General features: G+C 35.1%; 1 protein-coding gene across 1 annotated transcript in view; it reads left to right on the top strand.

The window, feature by feature from the left end:
- Positions 1 to 18,676, top strand: part of LPCAT2 (lysophosphatidylcholine acyltransferase 2) — an 81,301-nt gene that overhangs the window by 40,160 nt on the left and 22,465 nt on the right. Inside the window, exons 9-11 of the mRNA XM_036752920.1 lie at positions 2,809 to 2,891; positions 7,672 to 7,797; positions 10,700 to 10,853. Of these exons, the coding sequence (XP_036608815.1) occupies positions 2,809 to 2,891; positions 7,672 to 7,797; positions 10,700 to 10,853 (363 nt within the window). The remainder of the gene's footprint in view (positions 1 to 2,808; positions 2,892 to 7,671; positions 7,798 to 10,699; positions 10,854 to 18,676) is intronic.

Below are 18,676 nucleotides of genomic sequence, written 5' to 3' on the forward strand. Positions count from 1 at the left end.
TTACCATTACCAGTTTAAGTAGTTTGACTCGTATGTTTCACTGATTTGTGATGTAGAGGGCCTATAAATTAGCCCTGCAAGAAGTGACTTTTTATTAGATTTTCCACTGATTTTCTTCATTAGGAGTAGCTGGAAATCTTCAGGTATCTAAGTATAAAATTATTCATTTTATTACTTTGGATTCTCTTTGGAATTTTTTCCAAGAGTAAAATGCCATACTGATATTAAGGTTATTAAAATTGTTACATGGGCAAATATTATCTGTGCAAATAGGGACCCAACTAAATTATATTACACTAATATTGTACTAAACATTTCATTAGGCAATGTTTTAGTACAAAGTGTGACTGAGTACATGTAAGAGAGAACACTATATACCTATTCTATTTATAAGATTGATTATAACTAGTCATTCCAGCATTTGCAAATACAATCCTTCATTTAAATTTTTTGTATAATTTTATAGTGTTACTAACATTTTATTTTAGGTAGTTTTCTTCGATTTCATTATTGAGCAATTATGATAGATTCAAGTAGTGCAGGATAGAAGAAAATGTCAGTAGTTTTTTGAAAATATTTATTTGAAGTGTTGGAATGAAGAGAGCAGGACCAGGAGAACATTGTGTACAGTAACAGCAATATTGTAAGGATGATCAACTGTGAAAGACTTAGCTACTCTGATCAAGACAATGATCCAAGGCAATTCTGAGGGAGCCATGATGAAAAATATTATTCATCTTCAGGGAAAGAACAGATAAACTCTGAGTTTGGAGCATACTTTTAAAAATAATTTCTTTATTTTTCTTTTTATGTGTGTATTTTCTTTTGTAACATGATTAACATAGAAATGTTTTATATGACTTCACATGTATCACCAATATCGTATTGATTTTCTTCTTAAGGAGTGGGAAGGAGGGAGAAAATTTGGAATTCCAAATTTTAAATAAATGAATGCCAATTTTTGCGTATAGTTTACATATAATTTTTTTACACATAATACATAAATATTTAAATAAATAAATATTTAAAAAAAGAAAAGCTAGTTTTCTATTTTGGCTTTTTGGGAGATTTGGAGACCTCTAGTGGCTTAATTTATAGAAAGACAAATGTGAGCTGAAAAGAACCTTAGGGTCTCTATTAAGTTAAAAGAATAGTAGAAGAGAGTAATTAATCTAACCTTTCCCCCTTTCAAAAAAAAAGTCTGTCTTATACCTTCTCATATGGTGGCACATTGTATATATATGTATACATACACACACATATATATGTACACACACATAAACACATATATATGTATATATGTTAATATGTAGGTATATATATAGATCATCTCTCTATTTAGAATGTCAGTTTCTTGAGGTTAAGTCACTTAACCTCCATCTACCTCAGTTTCCTCATGTGTAAAATTGGGATAATAATTGTATTTCCCTTTCATGGTTGTGAGGATCACGTGTGATACTATTTGTAAAACACTTTGCAAATCTTAAAGCACTATATAAATGCTAACAATATGGCAGTAAAATCGGTGCAAAAACTAGGGAGGCATTATGATTTAATGGAAACATCACTGGACTCAGATTCAAGAGAGCCAATTTGTAGTCCTGGATTTGCCATTAACTACCTCTTTGATCTTACACAAATTATGGCTGCTCTTTGGATCTCAGTTTCCTCATTGATAAAATGAAGCAGTTGGAAAATATTATCTCTAAGTCCCCTGCTGATTCTATCTTCCTCTGACTCTAGAAAGCCATATAAGTAAAGGTAATGATAGTTTAAATGAAAAAAAATAAAGCCTATCTTTTCCCTTATACCAATGAATTCCTTTTAGCCCTTTTCCAGAGAGGCCACTTCTTCCATTCTCCTTTCCTCACATGGCCAGATGGGAAATGGTGAGCATATTCTTTGCTCCCCAATATCCCTCCAGATTAGAAGTTCTTTAGCCTTTTTTTGAGTATGGAGTCTACCCTTTGGCAGTCTGGTGAAGTCTATGTACTCCTCAGAATAATGTTTTAGGTGCCTAAAATAAAAAAGATATAAGCTTACAAAAGAAACTAATTCTATTGAAAACAAAAATAAATTCATCGACTATATGTTAAGAATGCCTGCTTCAAAAAATGGTTTTAATCTCAACTGCATCTTTTTTTAGAAGTCTATCCTGTCCATTTACACAAACTTTTCCTCATCTTTATCAGCACTGCCTGCCATCTTACTAGATACTCCCTTATTTTCCTCAAATACTTTAGCCTCTAGTCAGTCTTCCTTTCTATCTCATCTATTGCCATTATATACATTGGCTTCAACAAAATAAAAATGACTCACGTTTATATTCCGCTTGAGACTTAAACAGGTTTCCTGACTCATTCTGTCGTTCTTTCTATTAAAGCATACCCACTGATTTATTAATACTTCTTTTACCATTTTTTCAGGACTGTACCTCCATCTCCACAACATATCATCCATTCACTAGCACAGACATATCATAGACATAATCACTTGGAACTGGTCTTGTACTCTTTAACCTATTGTTTTTTTTAAAACTTCATTCTGAATCCTCTCATTCAATATTTATTCCGTGATCACATTCAGTAAATATCTACTGAATGAATGAGTAGAAAGCATAGAATGTGAGAAAAAGAAATGTTAGAGAAGACAGTCAAGTGATAAAAGTGATGTTTCTATCTAGAAGGAAAGGAAAGAATGGACTGAAATAAATAACCAGGGATGACTGAGAAGCAGTAATATAACAAGACACTTGTTGACAATGGTTCTAAGCCTTTGTAATTTTCCTTACTGAAATTTATCTTTCAGTTTATGCCTGTTCATGTTCCTAATGATGAAGAAAAAAGTGATCCTGTTCTTTTTGCCAGTCATGTCCGCAGCATCATGGCAAAGTAAGTGTCCATGCCAAGCCTGAGGCCAGGAGGGGAAAGAACATTTGTTGCATCTGGAATCTGAATACCTGGATGCAATTCCCAGCTTTGATATCTTCAACCAATGTGACTTTAGCTCTTTGGACTTCCATTTCCTCATTTATAAGATCAGGGCTTTAGAAGAATTTAAAGATCCCTTTCAATTCTAAATCTTTTGGGACTAAAGGATTTGAAATAGGAAGCAAAATATCAATGGCGTCCTCCATTTACCTGGTGTTTTTCTCAGATGGTCCTTTATTCTTCAGAATGCCTGAAGAGTGGGTTAAAATAAGTCATCCTATATTTTCCCTTCATGCTTATCAGCCTTTGTCACACTTTCAGTGTCCCAGTGACACCAACTTTTTAGGGCTGTGTCATCAAGAGCCCGTAAAATTTCAATAATAGTTCTGTGGGGTCAGGGATGTGTCGATAGGTGTTTAACGACTAACTCTACAGAAAAAGGAAAGCAAGCAGGTCACACTTTTAAGTGTGTCTACATTAATTAATTAACTAATCTACATTGTTTACATTTTATCTATCATGTTCTCAAGTCTAGACGATCAATAAAACAATTAATGAAGCCCTGATGTTTAGCTTTTGCTAATTTCTGAGGTGTAAATGCTCATGCTGAAAATGTGACAACTGGAGTTGGCTCTATTATACCACTGCATGGGGTGGACGTCAGATGAGCTATTTTTCAAGACGGTGTATCCAGTGGTCATTTGAGACCAAGGTTTGTAGATAGTCTGAGAGTATATTCATTCCATTATTGGAAGCTCAGGGTAAATGTTACAATAGTATGAATTGTAGAACCAAAGAGATAAAAGTCTGAGATAACAGTCATAAATTCAGAAATTGGAATACCAATCATATGGAACAAATGTATCCTTTCAGTTAAAAAGAGCTAATAATAGCTAACATTGAAATAGGGCTTTAATTGTTGCAAAACACTTTCTATTTATTATCTCATTAGATCTCATTTAATAGCCTAAAACGTCCACTAGAATAATTTCAGTTCTACTCATTCAATCAAGTGCTGAATTATCTGCATACTGCTTTAAATAAAGAAGAAAATCCCACACAAGAATACAAACCTATAATATTTCAAGGCCTTGAAAGTCCTTGCCAACAATTTTTTTTCCCCTGTGCACAGGAGACTTGAGGAGTCTCTTTTGCAAAAAATGAAAGTCCAAACTTTAAATTAAGTGATACAATATCACAACAAAATTAAAGGAGAAAACTAGAAAGTACCTTTCACAACTATAGTTAAGGAACAAATTCTTAAGCAAATAAATAGATGTAATCCTAAAAGAATAGATAATTTCAATTACATACAATTAAAAAAACCTTTTTGAATAAACCAAATCAGTATGGTTAGCATGAAAATAATAATTAGCTAACTTTAACGTTTGCAATACATTTTACAAATTAATTCATTTGATTTGTACAATACCCCTGTAGGTACTCTTGTTATCCCCATTTTACACGAGGAAACTGAGGCTGAGAGAAGTTAAATGTCTTGATGAGAGTCATAGAGTTACTAATTGTCTGAGGCAGCATTTAGCCGCAGTCTTCCTGACAAGTCTAACACCAATTACTGTACCACTTAGCTTCCTTTAGAAGAAGAGAAAGTGCGGAAAATATTTGCACAAATATCTTTGATAAAAGTTTGCTATCCAGATATAAAGGTAATCAAAACAATTACGTAAGAACAACATCTAATAGAAAAGGGGTAAAAAACCATGGACAGTTTCCAGAGAAGGAATGGAAACTTTCAACAAGTTATATTAAAAAAATGTTCCAAATTTCTGATAAGAGAAATGCAAAAGATGGTAAGTCAGTTTTGGAAGGCTACAGGAACACTGGTGTGGTAATTCATGTTCAGTGGAGCAGTGCATTGGTGCAACTACCAGAAAACTCTTGAGTTTTTCAACAATCCCACTTCTGGCATATATCTTAAAAAAGAGGTCAGACAGAAATAATGGCTCTTTATAAACCAAAATAGTCATAATAGTACTTTTTCTGGTAGGAAAAAAACCATAAACTTTTTACTTTCTGCAATGCGGGTATATATTGATTAGGGAATGACCTAATAAATTGTGGTATATGAATATAATGGAATGTTTTTAGTGCCTGAGGAAACAACAAATTTGCTGTGTTCAGAGTAACATGGGAAGACTTGGATGAGCTAATACAACACAAAAAAAGAAGAACCAGGAGAAATATATCTGTCTGTCTGTCTATCTTTCTATCTATCTATCTATTGCAATAATGTAAGTGCAAACAGCTCTGTAAGGAAGCCACATTTGGATTAATTGCAATGCTTAATCTTGGTCCCAGAGAAGAGGTGGTGAAACATATAACTCTCCCCTCTGTAGATAGATGGATTATGGATACAGGATATGGCCATTGCGGTCAGTCAGATAAGGTCTTTTGGTAAATCACTTTTGCTTAGCGTTTTCTTTGTTACAAAAGAGTTCATTGGTAATGGGTTAAGTGTGCATGTAAAGCAGTAACTATGGTGTAAAAATACATCAATAAAGGAAAAAAAAACTTAGATGTAGCTATTATACAATAAAGAAAAAAAAGCAAGAAATAATGAGGGGTTTTTTTTGTCTGGCTTAAGCCACAACTTGTCAATCTCTAGATAATAACGACATTGTTTTGGCAAAGATTATATCTATGTGACTTGGGGAATAGTGTGGTGGACGATTGTATGAATCATTTGGCAAACATCACAGTAGCCTTGTTGACTAGTATATGTATGTAATTGTACTTAAAAACCCCAATAACTTATACCTTAGTTCTGTGCTTCCAAACATTCTTTCATGACTTTCTCTTTTTTCTTCCTTGTCTCTTCATACTAACTTCATGCTCAGAAATAAAGAAAAAAATTGAATCTACATCAAATAAGCATGCTTAAACAAAAAATTAATAAAAATGACTCATATTTCTAATAAGTATGTACGAGATTATGCCTTATATTTCTTTTTTCTCTCCACATTTTTAAAGAGTAGGGTTTTTCCCCCTCTTATTTCAGGGTAATTTGGCATTCCAATTTATTATCCTTTCTCTAGGGTATTTGTTTATGGTATTATATTTGTAAACTTTTTCATGCTATTTGAATTTTAAATAATGTTATTGAGTAATTTATTAAAAATTTTATATCAAACATCAGTACAACTAATTTAACTCACTTAGCATCTTTAAAAAACCTTTTTAATTGATTTCATTGTGAGAGGCAGTATGGCATAGTGGGTTAGAGAACCAGTGTCAGAGTAAGAAAGATCTGAGTCAATATATCTGATTCAGATACGTTGACTGTGACTCTGGGCAAGTCACTTTACCTTTCAGTAATAGTCCCAGACAGGTGTCTAAGAGAGATACTGTCCTCTTTCGGTAGAGGGTATTTCCTACCTAGGAGTCTTCTACACTAGTTACATCAAAGAGTCTGAGCCTAAATAAAAATCCATTGCATAATATAATAACTTTTCAGTCATTACAAATCTTTGTCCAAACCTCATCCGCTTTTTTGTTATAATTGTTATAATTTTGTTATAATTACTGTGTATTCCTTTCCTCTGCTTCTTCTTTATATTATTTTATAAAAATCTTCCAAGATTTTTTTTATATTTCTAGTATTAATTGAAGTATTCCATCACATTAGTGTACCATAGCTTATTAAACCATTCCCCTTTTGTTGGATTTTAGATTTCTTCCCTTTTTTTGTAATTACTAATTACAAATTTATTTATTCATTTGTGTTACAAATAAGGATGTCATGAAAATCTTTGAAAAGATAATTTTCCTTTGTTTTACATTCCCAATAATGGAATTATTGAGTCAAAAGTTTTAAGTATTTTTATAACTTTTACTGCATATTGCCAAACTACTCTCCAGAAAGAATCTACAGGTTTGTGAGTTTTCATCAGCAGTGATTGTGCATGCCTTTTTTCTCCACGACCCAATTAGAATTGAGTTTTGTTGCTTTCTGTTATTTTCACCAATTTTTGATGGGCAGAAGGTATTTAAGGAATGGGAGAGGCAGGAGAGTATGAAAGTTGCTGTTTGTACCTATCTTTTTACTATTACAAAGACTGAACCTTTTTCAAGCGATTATTACTGATAAAGTTCCTCATATATTTTAAATGCGAAGGTTTTATAAGCCCACATCAGTGTTTCCACTAGTCCTTTATTTTTTAAATATATTTTTTGCTTTACAAAATTTTTAAATACTATTTTGGTCAATATTCTTAATAATTCCTTCTATTCATTGAATAGGTAAAAAAAAAATCATTTCACTTCCAGAATTGAGATAAATCCATTACTGCATTTCATTACTTGATCTTCAAAATAATCCTCTGAAATAGGAAGAGCAGATATTATTATTCTTGTTTTACGGATGAGCAATCTAAAATCCTGAAGGATTAAGTGACTTTGCCAGAGTCATTCTGCTAGTAAATATTAGAGCTGTGATGACACATAACTCACACTCTTGATTTCCAGTTTTATGTTTCAATCACTTGTGCTTAAAAAAAATCTGAGTTACATAGACACAACCATGTGGAGATTAAATCAATAAAAAAGGAAGTTCAGTGATGAAGTAGTAACAATTGGGCTCTTTGGCAGGAAAAAAGCCAGAGCTATAATTATAAATAATAGTAAGTGCTTCCATTCCCTGTTATTGCCTGATCAAACCAAGCCTAACAAACAATCATCACATTAAAAATTATTTGAAAATCAATGTTTAACATTTTTTTAGTGCTCTGGGAGTGCCTGTTACAGACCACACCTATGAAGATTGCAGACTGATGATTTCAGCTGGACAATTGACATTGCCAATGGAAGCTGGTTTGGTGGAATTTACTAAAATTAGCCAGAAATTGAAGTAAGTACATATTTTGAATTGAATACTGTGTTTTCATAGCATATGTTTCTATTAAAGTACTGAAGAATTCTCTTTAAGTTATTCAATTTTCATATTTAGAGTTCCAGAGTTGACTTACATTGGCCTAGTAAAACCAAGTTTATAGATTTGATACCTAATATATCATCTACCTTTTCTCTTCTGTAATTACTCATCTAACAGTTATGGTATGTCTCCATAAGCACAAACCCATTCTTACTGTTGGAGATAATTTCATGCCATATGTATATGTTTCTAATGATGGATCAGTAGTGTTATCATCATATGTGCAGGAGAATGTATTAAGATGCAACCATAGTCCTACAGAACTTGTTGACTTGTTTTAACATTAATCAGGAACCTCACAGGATCATTTAGTCTTGTGTCATTTCAGTAGTGTCTGACTCTTCCAGACCTCATTTGGAGTTTTCTTGGCAAAGATACTAGAATGGTTTGCCATTTCTTTCTCCAGCTCATTTTATAGATGAGGAAACTGAGGCAGACAGGGTTAAGTGACTTGCCCAGGGTCACACAGCTAGGAAGTATCTGAGGCCAGATTTGAACTCAGGAAGATGAGTCTTCCTGACTCCAGGTACAACACTATCCTCTGCACAACATAGCTGCTCATTATTCAGTCTAGCTCCTCATATTCCAGATGAGAATCCTCTAGCGTAGGATCCTATAGCAATTTGCATAAGGTCACCCTTCAAGTTAATGGCAAAGCCATGGCTAGCACTCAAGTTTGCTGACTCCTAGATTCTTTCCGTCCTACTGTATTGTATTCTGACAACCACTTCCTTTTTATATACTTGCTATAAAACATTTGTGTAACAAGTCCAAAGATAATCTATTTCTTTGAGTCTTACAGCCCAAAAGAAGATGAAAGACATGTTAGTACAGACAAAAACATCTCTTTGTGGTCTTGAGTTCAAGTCTAAGTCATTTAGAGCTTCTACCTGAACCATTTAGTTTGAGAGACGTAATTGCTTGTATTAGGAGGGCAGAGTTTATAATCTCAAAGAGGATCATAAACATGTCTGAAAGGTTCGGAACTGCCGGATATAAGAAACTCTCAAAGTAGAAGGTAGAAGAATCAAAACATATATTTAGGCTCCACAGTAACCAACCCATGAACCAGCAACCCCATTTTGATATATTGATCAAAAGCTTCCAGGCCCAATAAGTACGCCTTGAAAGAGTAACCAGGAGGCTACAGAGAAGCATGATTGCGTAAAGCAAAATCATGCTTCCCCCTCTATGGTAAAAAGATTACCCACTGGCCTGAAGTCTTTGTTCAGCTTCCTCCCGTAGGTCAGCTCTGCTACTGGCAGCTCCTGCTTCAGCTGTGGCTGTGGCTGTGGCTGTGGCTGTGGCAGCCTCTGGCTCCAACGGGAGCTGCTTTTAACCATCCAGCTTCTGCGGGGGTGCAAGGTACGCCGGGGAAAGCACAGGTTCTTTCAGTCTGCTTAAGCAAGGTGAAGGGGTTGACCAGGAAAGCACAGGTTCTTTCCATCAGCTTAAGCAAGGGAAGCAAGGTGAAGGGGCCGACAAGTGTACTCCAGTCCAACATACAAACAGCATTCAGTTCAGGGGAAAAAGCCAAACTAGTCAAGGCCACTTGTTGACTAAGTGCTAAGGAGCCCATTTTTGGTTGCCAACACATTGCTGGATCCCCACTTTGTTATGGTTTAGACTGTGTGTAATGGCCATTATTTTGTTCATTAGTTTCAGTCATTTCAAACTCTTTGTTACTCCATTTGGGCTCTTTTTTTCTGGCAAAAGTATTGGAGTGGTTTGCCATTTCCTTCTCCAGTGCATTTTACAGATGTGGAACTGAGGCAAATAGGGTCAAGTGACTTGCCCAGGGTCACACAGCTAGTAAGTGTCTGAGACTGGATCTGAACTCACAAAAAATAAGTCTTCCTGACTTCAGGCCTGGCACTCTATCCACCGTGCCACTTAGCTGGCCAGTGGCTATTATGGTTTTGTGGGATTTCCAGTCTCCTGAAAAAATAAAACAAAAAACCTAGTTTATACAGGAACTGGCATCACCTCTAGAAAGGAGCTCCACAGTTGATTATAATATGAAAGTTCAATATTAGAATTTAATATGCTGATGATAACTGTTACAGAAAATAAGGTGTTTTTCCCATATGAGAAATAAATTATTTGGCTTATTGTTTTCATGTTGACATTCACAATGTTTCTGTAGCTTTAGAAAGATCAGGTAGAGAAATCGGATACAGAAGAAACATGCTAATTCATTTTTTCATTCCTTCAAGGCAAAAATCAGGATTTGTTATGTAATGCACAGTATATTTGGTATTGTTTCATTCTAATTTTTATTAATCCTAATATTGAAATTTTTATCCATAACTTGACGAAACTAGATAACGTCTAATGAATTTGTCGGTTACCAGGTTTTGCTTTGCTAAGTGACATTTTATTTGTGGAAGCTCTATATCCATAAATAAATTGTAAGCTCTTTGAGGACAGGGACTATATCTTATTTGATTTTTGTGCATTTACTCTGTGCATACTCCTCAGCTGCACTGGGTATGACACTCATAAAAGTAATGTTAACTTACTAAGCAGCTGATATATGGATTTAATTTTGCTTCCTTCATGTTATCTCTCTCCACAGTAACCGATTCATCTCCATTTTTTTTCTCCTTTCAAAATACTAGTACAAAGGACTGTTACTTGTACTAATATCTTTTTACATAAGTTAAAATGATTATATTTCAGTTCAACCTTTTAAACATATTATATGTAAGCTATATACAGGTTTTATATTCGCACATAATCTTTCTGATGACTTTTTGACTACTCTTCAGTTATTTAATTTTTTCCCTCAATTATTTCTATACCTCTTCTTGTTTAGATTAGACTGGGAAGGTATTCGTAAACATTTGGATGAATATGCTGCTATTGCAACAGCCACAAAAGGAGGAAGAATTGGAATTGAAGAGTTTGCAGAGTATTTAAAACTGCCGGTTTCAGATGTACTGAGACAGCTTTTTGCACTCTTTGACAGGGTATGTTTAATTTTTTCCAAAATTATTAATGATTTTTATTTTTTTAAATTGCATTATTGATACTTTTTGTTTTTCACAACACTGTCAGCACTTTCTCCCAACTCCCCACCCTTAAACTCACTCTTATATCAAAGAAAATCAGTTTAGCACAGCCACTGTGACTGGCAGGATGGGCAACAATCCAAATTGAGGAATATTTCACCATCAGTTTTCTGGATCCAATATTAGACACTATATACAATCTGAATTTTGTTATCTTTTAGGATTGTTTACATGGTAAAGGTTTTTTCTTTATAAATTTCTGAACTTTAGAAATGAAGTGTCACTGAAACTCTTTAGGTTAATATTATAAATCATAAGACTGGGAAAACAGTTTAAAATTTTTAATATTAAACGTTATAAAACTGCAATACATTTCTCTGCTAAGAATTTTTTATTTAAAGTTCTGAAGTACATTCGTTGTAGTTTTAAGTTATTTAAAAAGAAATATATCAAAATAGATTTGAAAAAGAAAGATTCCTTTTAGTATAAAGTAGTGATATGGAATTGAGAATTTTTTTTCATGATATTGGCAACAATGGTCATATCTGTCAAAACTATGTTATATATGAATATTGATTCATACAGGTATCATTTTTATGTACGTGTGACTGAAGGCTCATGGAATGCTGAAAATCCTTTCATGAAAAAGTATGGGGACAAAGCAATTTCTATTTTCATGTCTCCTTCTATAACAGACATGTTAAGCCTAATTAGCGTTGGTTAGATTTGATGATTTAAACTCATAAAATAAAGGGAAAGGGAAGCTGTGGGTAGTTGTTTTTGTACTCATAAGTTAACTGTGATTGCAAAATTGCATTATCAAGAGGCTTCCTTTAAAAAAAAAGTGTCCCTTGAAAATTTTGGTTTCTTTATTAGGGGCAGAGAAATGCTTTGTAAAATGTAGCTTTGTAATAGAAACCAGAAAATGATCAGAGTAATTTAAGGAATCACAGAATTTTGTTTTTTTGTGTTTTATTTTACATCCAGATATATGTTAATGCATTTAGAACTGCTATAAGATGACATGAATGACATAATTGTGCTTATTGTTTAAAAGGCTGCTCAGCAACTTTTCTCTCAAATGGAATATTGGAACTGATCCTTTAGAATTACAGATTAAAAATGAAAAGAACCTTAAAGGCTATCTAATCCAATCCTGTCGTTGACAGATCAGAGGAAGAAACTAAGGCTTAAAAAGATTAAGTGACTTACCCAAGGACATACAGGTTGTTAGTGGAAGAATTAGGATTTGAACTTAGATTCTCTGACTTCAAATCCACCATTCTTTCCACTCTGCCCAGCACTATGCCATGCTTGACTGTGATACAAACTAAAATAATGGAGGATAGTGCAATTTCTTGTCATCTTTCAATTAATTAATGTAATTAATAATAAATATTAAGGGCAACAAAAGATTGCAATACAGTAATACAACAACTGAATGTAGAATAGTTCAGTTTCTTGTCATCTTTTGATTAAGATTATTTTAATATAAATATAGTACAATAAAGGTCAACAAAATGTATGTATGCAAAAAAAAAATGCTTGCAGAGGTAGGTTAGGGAACCATAAATTACTTTTTATTTGTGTTTTAACCATCCTTTCACATCATTAGGGCCTGGAATTTATGTAACACCTTCCACAGCATAGCTCAAGAAACCTACCTCACTTCTGTAAACTAAAGCCTGTTGAGAGGAAGGAATATTTTAGAACAAAAACAGTAAGAAGAGGAAACAGGAAAGGTAATTGGGAAGGGACCAAAATGGAAGTTTACACGTGGTTTAAAAGATGTTTGCCAAAAAGATTAAGGTGGTGCTCCTGGCTAACAATTAGATGCTGTATTAGTTAGTCCTTTCCTTCTGGTGATTGATAGATCAGTTTATCAGTTCCATTAATGCCATGACACATGTAATTATGAGAAATTCAAATAATCTTTTTTAAGTTACTTTTTAATGAAGTGTTAATTTGAATATTTTGAAGACTGAAGTCCTTTTGTTCATATGTTAGGTGCTGCCTGAGCTATGACAATACAAAGTTCTGGTCAGCCAGGTTGCCTCCCTCTGATCTAGAGAAAGACAGCTGCCTCTAGGGATGAGAAGGTTGGTGAGTCATCATAACCAATTTAGCCATTCACCTTTCTGCATGGACTGCTTCAATCTACTAATGTGTATTTTTTAACCATGGATTTTCTTGATTCAAGTGTGTATAGTAAGAGCTAGCCAGAGATTTCCTTGAGTCAGAGCTGAAGCAGTTTACTCTTGAGCTAAGCTGTTATGGCAAGTAGAGGAAACATTTTCTGAAGGGGCATGAGTGACTCACTTGGCTTGTTTTTAATAGACCTGCATGTTTGTACATGTGAAATTTTCTCTGTTTTGAAGGGCTGTATAGCTCAATTAAGAGACATTGACACACCCTGTACACACACCCACCTGCATGATAATTCCTTCACTTAATCAGTTATGGAATGACTTTGAAAAAGTTTGATGGGATAAAGACAGGAAGAGTTTAATAACTGCACTTTTTTTCAGAGTAACATGGCAGGTTAGATTGGTGCTTGGAAGTGGTGGGAAGAGGGAAATCAAAGGGCAGAATTATTTTCTTGACTACTATAATTCTAATGCTCCATTTGTGAATAGATACAAACCATTCCTAAAAGCTTTTTTCTTCACTTTCTTCCTTTTTAATCTTGATTTTCATTGCCTCTTTATTTCACACACATCTAGAAGATCACATAAATATGTGAGGTATGTTTGGGGATTAATATGGGGTAGGCAGGACCACTTCTATACCTTTTCCTTCATCTCAAATACATGTTACCTACATGTATTCCTTCAAACAATCATATATATTATATCATATGTAATTTTCATAATATGATCCTATGACATCATTATATGTGTGTATTGACTTTATATGTGAAGACCTGTGTGTATTTATCTAGTTGTGCTTATGTTTGTCTCTCTCATTTGAATGTAAAGTCCTTGAGGTCAGGGGCTGTTTTGTTTGTTTTTACTTTCTTTGTGTCTCCAGTGCTTAGCACAGTGCTTGGCACTTAGTAAGTACCCAGTAAATGGTTTTTAACTGACTGAATGTGCACAGAGTCCTCAAGGTACCTAAAAGGTGAATCTCATGTAATTATACAAAATAGAATTTGGAATCAATATGTTATGCTACTGGTGTATAACTATAATTAGTTTAGGATATGCTTTATGGGTAAATTGAAAAGTATCACCTTGAGCTTTAGTCTAATTCCTGTACGATATATGTTTTATCATCCTGTTCTTTCCTCTATTATTTCATTCAACTTCCAAAGAATGATTCATAGTGCTCATAGGAACACGAGAGGGTAATTTTCTAGATTTTTAGAGAGTAGAAAAAAATAAAAACCCACTATATTTAATGCTTTTATGTAGTAATAGGCAAAAAAATCTAGGAATGTAATGAAAAATATTTTTAAATTGCTGATTTTTCCCTAATTCTGACTTTATCACAGCTATAGAGTCCTTTTCAGCATTATTGCTTTTTCAGATTTAAATAGCAAATAGGAAAATCTCAGACACAAAATTTTGCATGTACTTTAAGCAGTCTTAGAGATCTAGTTTTTTCAAATTACGGTTCTTGTTAGGTCTTACATTACCTTTTCACATTATTTGGTATGCCTGTGACTCTTCATTAGTTCTTCCTATCCTCTCAGTTCATGTTTTCAGTTAGAGTGTAAAGTATGAGGGCCAGTAATGATAAACTTCCTTACTTGCTCTTTCCTGTTAGAAGTATAGGTGATAGGAAATGAACTGTGAAATCTTTCTTTTTGTAGGTTACCCATTCATCTGAAATCTGTATTGTAACAGCTAGTGACTTGTGCAGAAATAATTAATCCTAATTCCAGTCCCACTTAGTCTCTGTAGTTAAGAAGTGATTTTTTACATAAAACCTATGCTAGATGTGGCATAATTGGTGTTGTCCTTACCAGAGAAAAGCTATGATTTGCTGTGTACCATAAATGAACCTTACGTAGAATTGTTCCAGAGCTATGTAACTATGTAATCATGCCTCTGACATCATGTATTTATGAAGTTAATTTTTTGCTACCACATGTAAGACTTTACATTTATTCTTTATTGACTTTCATTTTACCAGATTCAGGACAATACTCTAACCTGTCAGGGTCTTTTTTTGGATCCTGACTCTGTCATCCAGTGTATTAGCTCTCTCTCTCTGAGTTTTGTGCTGTCTAAGAATTTGATGAGCATGCCATCCTTGATTTTATCCAAGTCATTGATAAAAATATCAAGCAGCACACAGTCACATGACTTCCTTGAAACACTGCACTGGAGACTTACTTCCACATTAGCATTGAACCATTTAAGAACTGCTCTTTCATTGCAGCCATTCAACCAGCCAAACCAGCTCTGAAACCATCTAATTGTACTATCATCTAATCCACATCTCTCCATCTTCTCCACGAGAATAATATGAAATACCTTTATCAGAAGTTTTGCTAATGTCTAGGTAAACTATGACCACAGCATGTCTACTAGTTTAGTGATTCTGTCTCTCTGCACCGCCCCCGTCCCCCACAAAAAAATAAAAGGAAGTTTAATGTGGTATGATCTATTCTTACCTCTTGCCTCTTTATGATCAATAGATCCCTCTTCAAATGTTCAGCCATCTCTTCAATCATCTGTCCTAGAATTTTTCCAGGAATCCAAGTCACATTAATTGACTTATAGTCTGTGCAGACTCAGTTCTATTCCCTTTTAAAAAAATCAAGATGTTAGTAGCCCTTCTCTTTTCTGTGATCTTCCAAATATCTGATAGTGGCTTAGCAATTAAATCTGCCAGTTCTTTCAGCAACCAGTTGTTTCAGTAGAGAGAAAGAGGATAATAGCTTGAAGGGATCATGTAGTCAAGCAAAGTTTTTTTTTTTAATACTAGTATATTTATAGTAAGAAGAGAAATATCTGATAAAGATGGAAATATTATTCTATGTTACACTGTCGGTAGTTTATGTTTTAGAATAAATATCTTTCCTATTGGGATTAATTCACATACCAGATATACCAGCCCTCCCAACCTTGGTTTTTAAGGATCTATTATCAATAAGTAACAGAGAACTTTCCCAGACCAATTACACAAGCAGTTATTGATGGTCTCATCAGGAAAAAAAAAGGTAAGAGCTGTGCCTATGGTGATTTCTACTCAGTATAGGTTAACATTTGAATTTTTAAATTACAAAAATTAGGTTGCTTTATGTGTGATTTATTTCACACCTCTTTAAAAGTGATTGTGGAGAGCTGTAGGATACCAAGGTGGGGGTTGGGGGGTGCCTGGTGGGGTGGTGTGGCCTGCTTATTTGTCTACCTTTCATCTTTGGAACTCTGAGGCACCTGGCCCCACATGCCATCAGGCCCTTCCTGCCCCTGTTCCTCTGTGAGTTCTGCAGCTCAGCAGGCCTGGCAGCAGCTGCATAAGTGATCTTGATGGTGTCTCTGCTATGGCTTTTCTGAGAAGGTCACTTGCCTCGACCTTGTGTACCTGCCAGCTTCTCAGGGCCATGGTACCCAGTCTTCTCAGGTGCCCCAAAGAGGGACTGAACCAATATACATCCCACCCTGCTTTCTTTTTCTCTCTCCTGTCATAAAGTCAAACCCCTCTGCTATATCTGAACTCCCACAGCATTTTCATTGTTTTGCATATTATAAATTAGCCCTTGAGCATGTGTTATCTTGAATGAGTCACTGTTTGTTTTTTCTATTGAGTTAGGTTTTCCTCTCCAACTAGTGTCAAGGCAACAGGATTGTAATGATCTTATCCTCTCCAGAAAACCCCAGCTCCAACTTTCCTGGTCTAAGACTGCAGAGAATAAGAACTCAGAGATTTGGATATCAGCTTCTCCATCCCAGAAGTCTCCTTCCCTTTTCCAGTTTTCTCCCCACAGGACTGGAATGAACAATGGATCTGGAAGAAGTTTCTTTGACTCAATCTACTTTGCATTTCTATACTTTCTGGCAGGCAATTATGCTTCAGAGATTCTGAGGTAGTTTGGTCACCATTAGCAGTAGTGGACAAGCTCTATAAAAGATTCATATATCCCTTTCTCCAGTCTTCTTCTGGGAGGAAGAGTGGGAAGCCAGGGCCTTTATGGTTACTACTGAACTAGAAGTTTTCTTAACTCAGACTGATTGAAAATCTCTACCTTTTCTTGAGTGAGACCAAAGGAGGACACTCATGGTGGCCAGGCATTTTATGAAAGTCCCTGCATCTTTTTGTTCTTCTCCACCTTTCTCTAGGAGCAGGTAATAGGGGAAGTACTAGGTCCTCCTGGTCTGGGTCTGGAAAACATTTCTGAGGGGGAACCCCTACCCTCATTTCATTTCTCCCACCCCTTTCAACCCAATAATATAATGGGCTTCATCATTTCAAAAGGATTGTAGAGATTCTTTGGCGCTTTGAACAAGATTGGCTGCCTCCCTCTTTCAGACATGGATATTCTGTGACACTGTGGCAATTCAGTTAGAGTACCTACTAATGAAACAATGGGGAAAAAAGGGACTTCACTCAAACTCCTAATTAAACAGTGTTAAAAGATATGGGCCCTATTGTGGTGAGAAAAAAAAATTGCCCAACTGGCCTTGCCAACAATATTACCACTCCTGCTTACAACTAGCAAAAAAAATAAATAAATAAAATAAAAAATAAAGCCTGGTTCAATGGAGCTACAGTTTTCAGTTTAAAAAAAAAAGTGTATGTAGAAGATTTGCAGAAGGTGGTGGAGTAAATCAGAAAACTTTTGGCTCTCAAAATTTCCTCCACAGAAAAAAGACAGAACATTGCCTCTGATGGAATGTAGAGCAGCAGAAATAAAGAAAATTTAGGGTAAAGCAGTTGTTCTCCAAAGACAACCTAAGAAGACCCCAGGAAAGACCTAACTTCCAGGGGCAGAGGTGCAGCCTGAGTGAAGTGCAAATTCCTCCAGGCCAACTCTTTAGAATCAACAAACAATAAGCCGTGGAGGCAACCAGGCTTGGGAGGCAGTCTCCGTCTTAGAAATTTTCTTCTTAAGGAGAGTGGGTGGGTCTGATGGCTTAGTAGGAGAATACTGAAGGATTTTTCACTTTGAGGATCACCAAGCACAGCTGTGCTGACCAGACGTGTCCCGAGCTGGGCTGCAGCTGTAGGGGAGAAGGAGCTAGTACTCACCTGGTGAGTGAAGTAACAGAGGGGTGACGACCCTGCTAGCTGTGGGCACTTTCAGGAGAGCAGAGTACCTGGTTTCAGGTCCAGGACAGAAAAAATCAGCTGTAGTTTGAAGCCACCCAAGGGACTGCAAAGAGTAAGATTATTTTTGTTACAGCATGACCAGGGGCTCTGGCCATGTCTTAAGAGTAGAGAGGAGAGCCCAACGTTGAGCACCAGGACAGACCTCAGAAAATGACGGTAAGAAAGACCTGAGGCTTGAAACATCTAGGACTAGAACCTGATTACACTGATGCTTCGAAAAACAAAATAAAAGGAGAAAAAAAAATCAGTACACAAAGGAGAAAGAACCCAACCATAGATAGCTAGTACAGGGATAAAGATGATCTGGGTTCATATTCAGAGGACGATAATGGAGTTTAAATGAAAAATGTCACAAAAAGAGTTCTTGGAAGCACTTTAAAATAATATGGTTAAATCAATTGGTACTTTAAAAGGACTTTAAAAATCAATTAAGGGAGATCATAGAAAAATTAGAAAAAAAATAAGATCACTCCAAGAAAATCAAGAAAATTATGAAAAGA

The sequence above is a fragment of the Trichosurus vulpecula genome, chromosome 3, assembly GCF_011100635.1.
Source record: "Trichosurus vulpecula isolate mTriVul1 chromosome 3, mTriVul1.pri, whole genome shotgun sequence".
NCBI lineage: Eukaryota > Metazoa > Chordata > Mammalia > Diprotodontia > Phalangeridae > Trichosurus > Trichosurus vulpecula.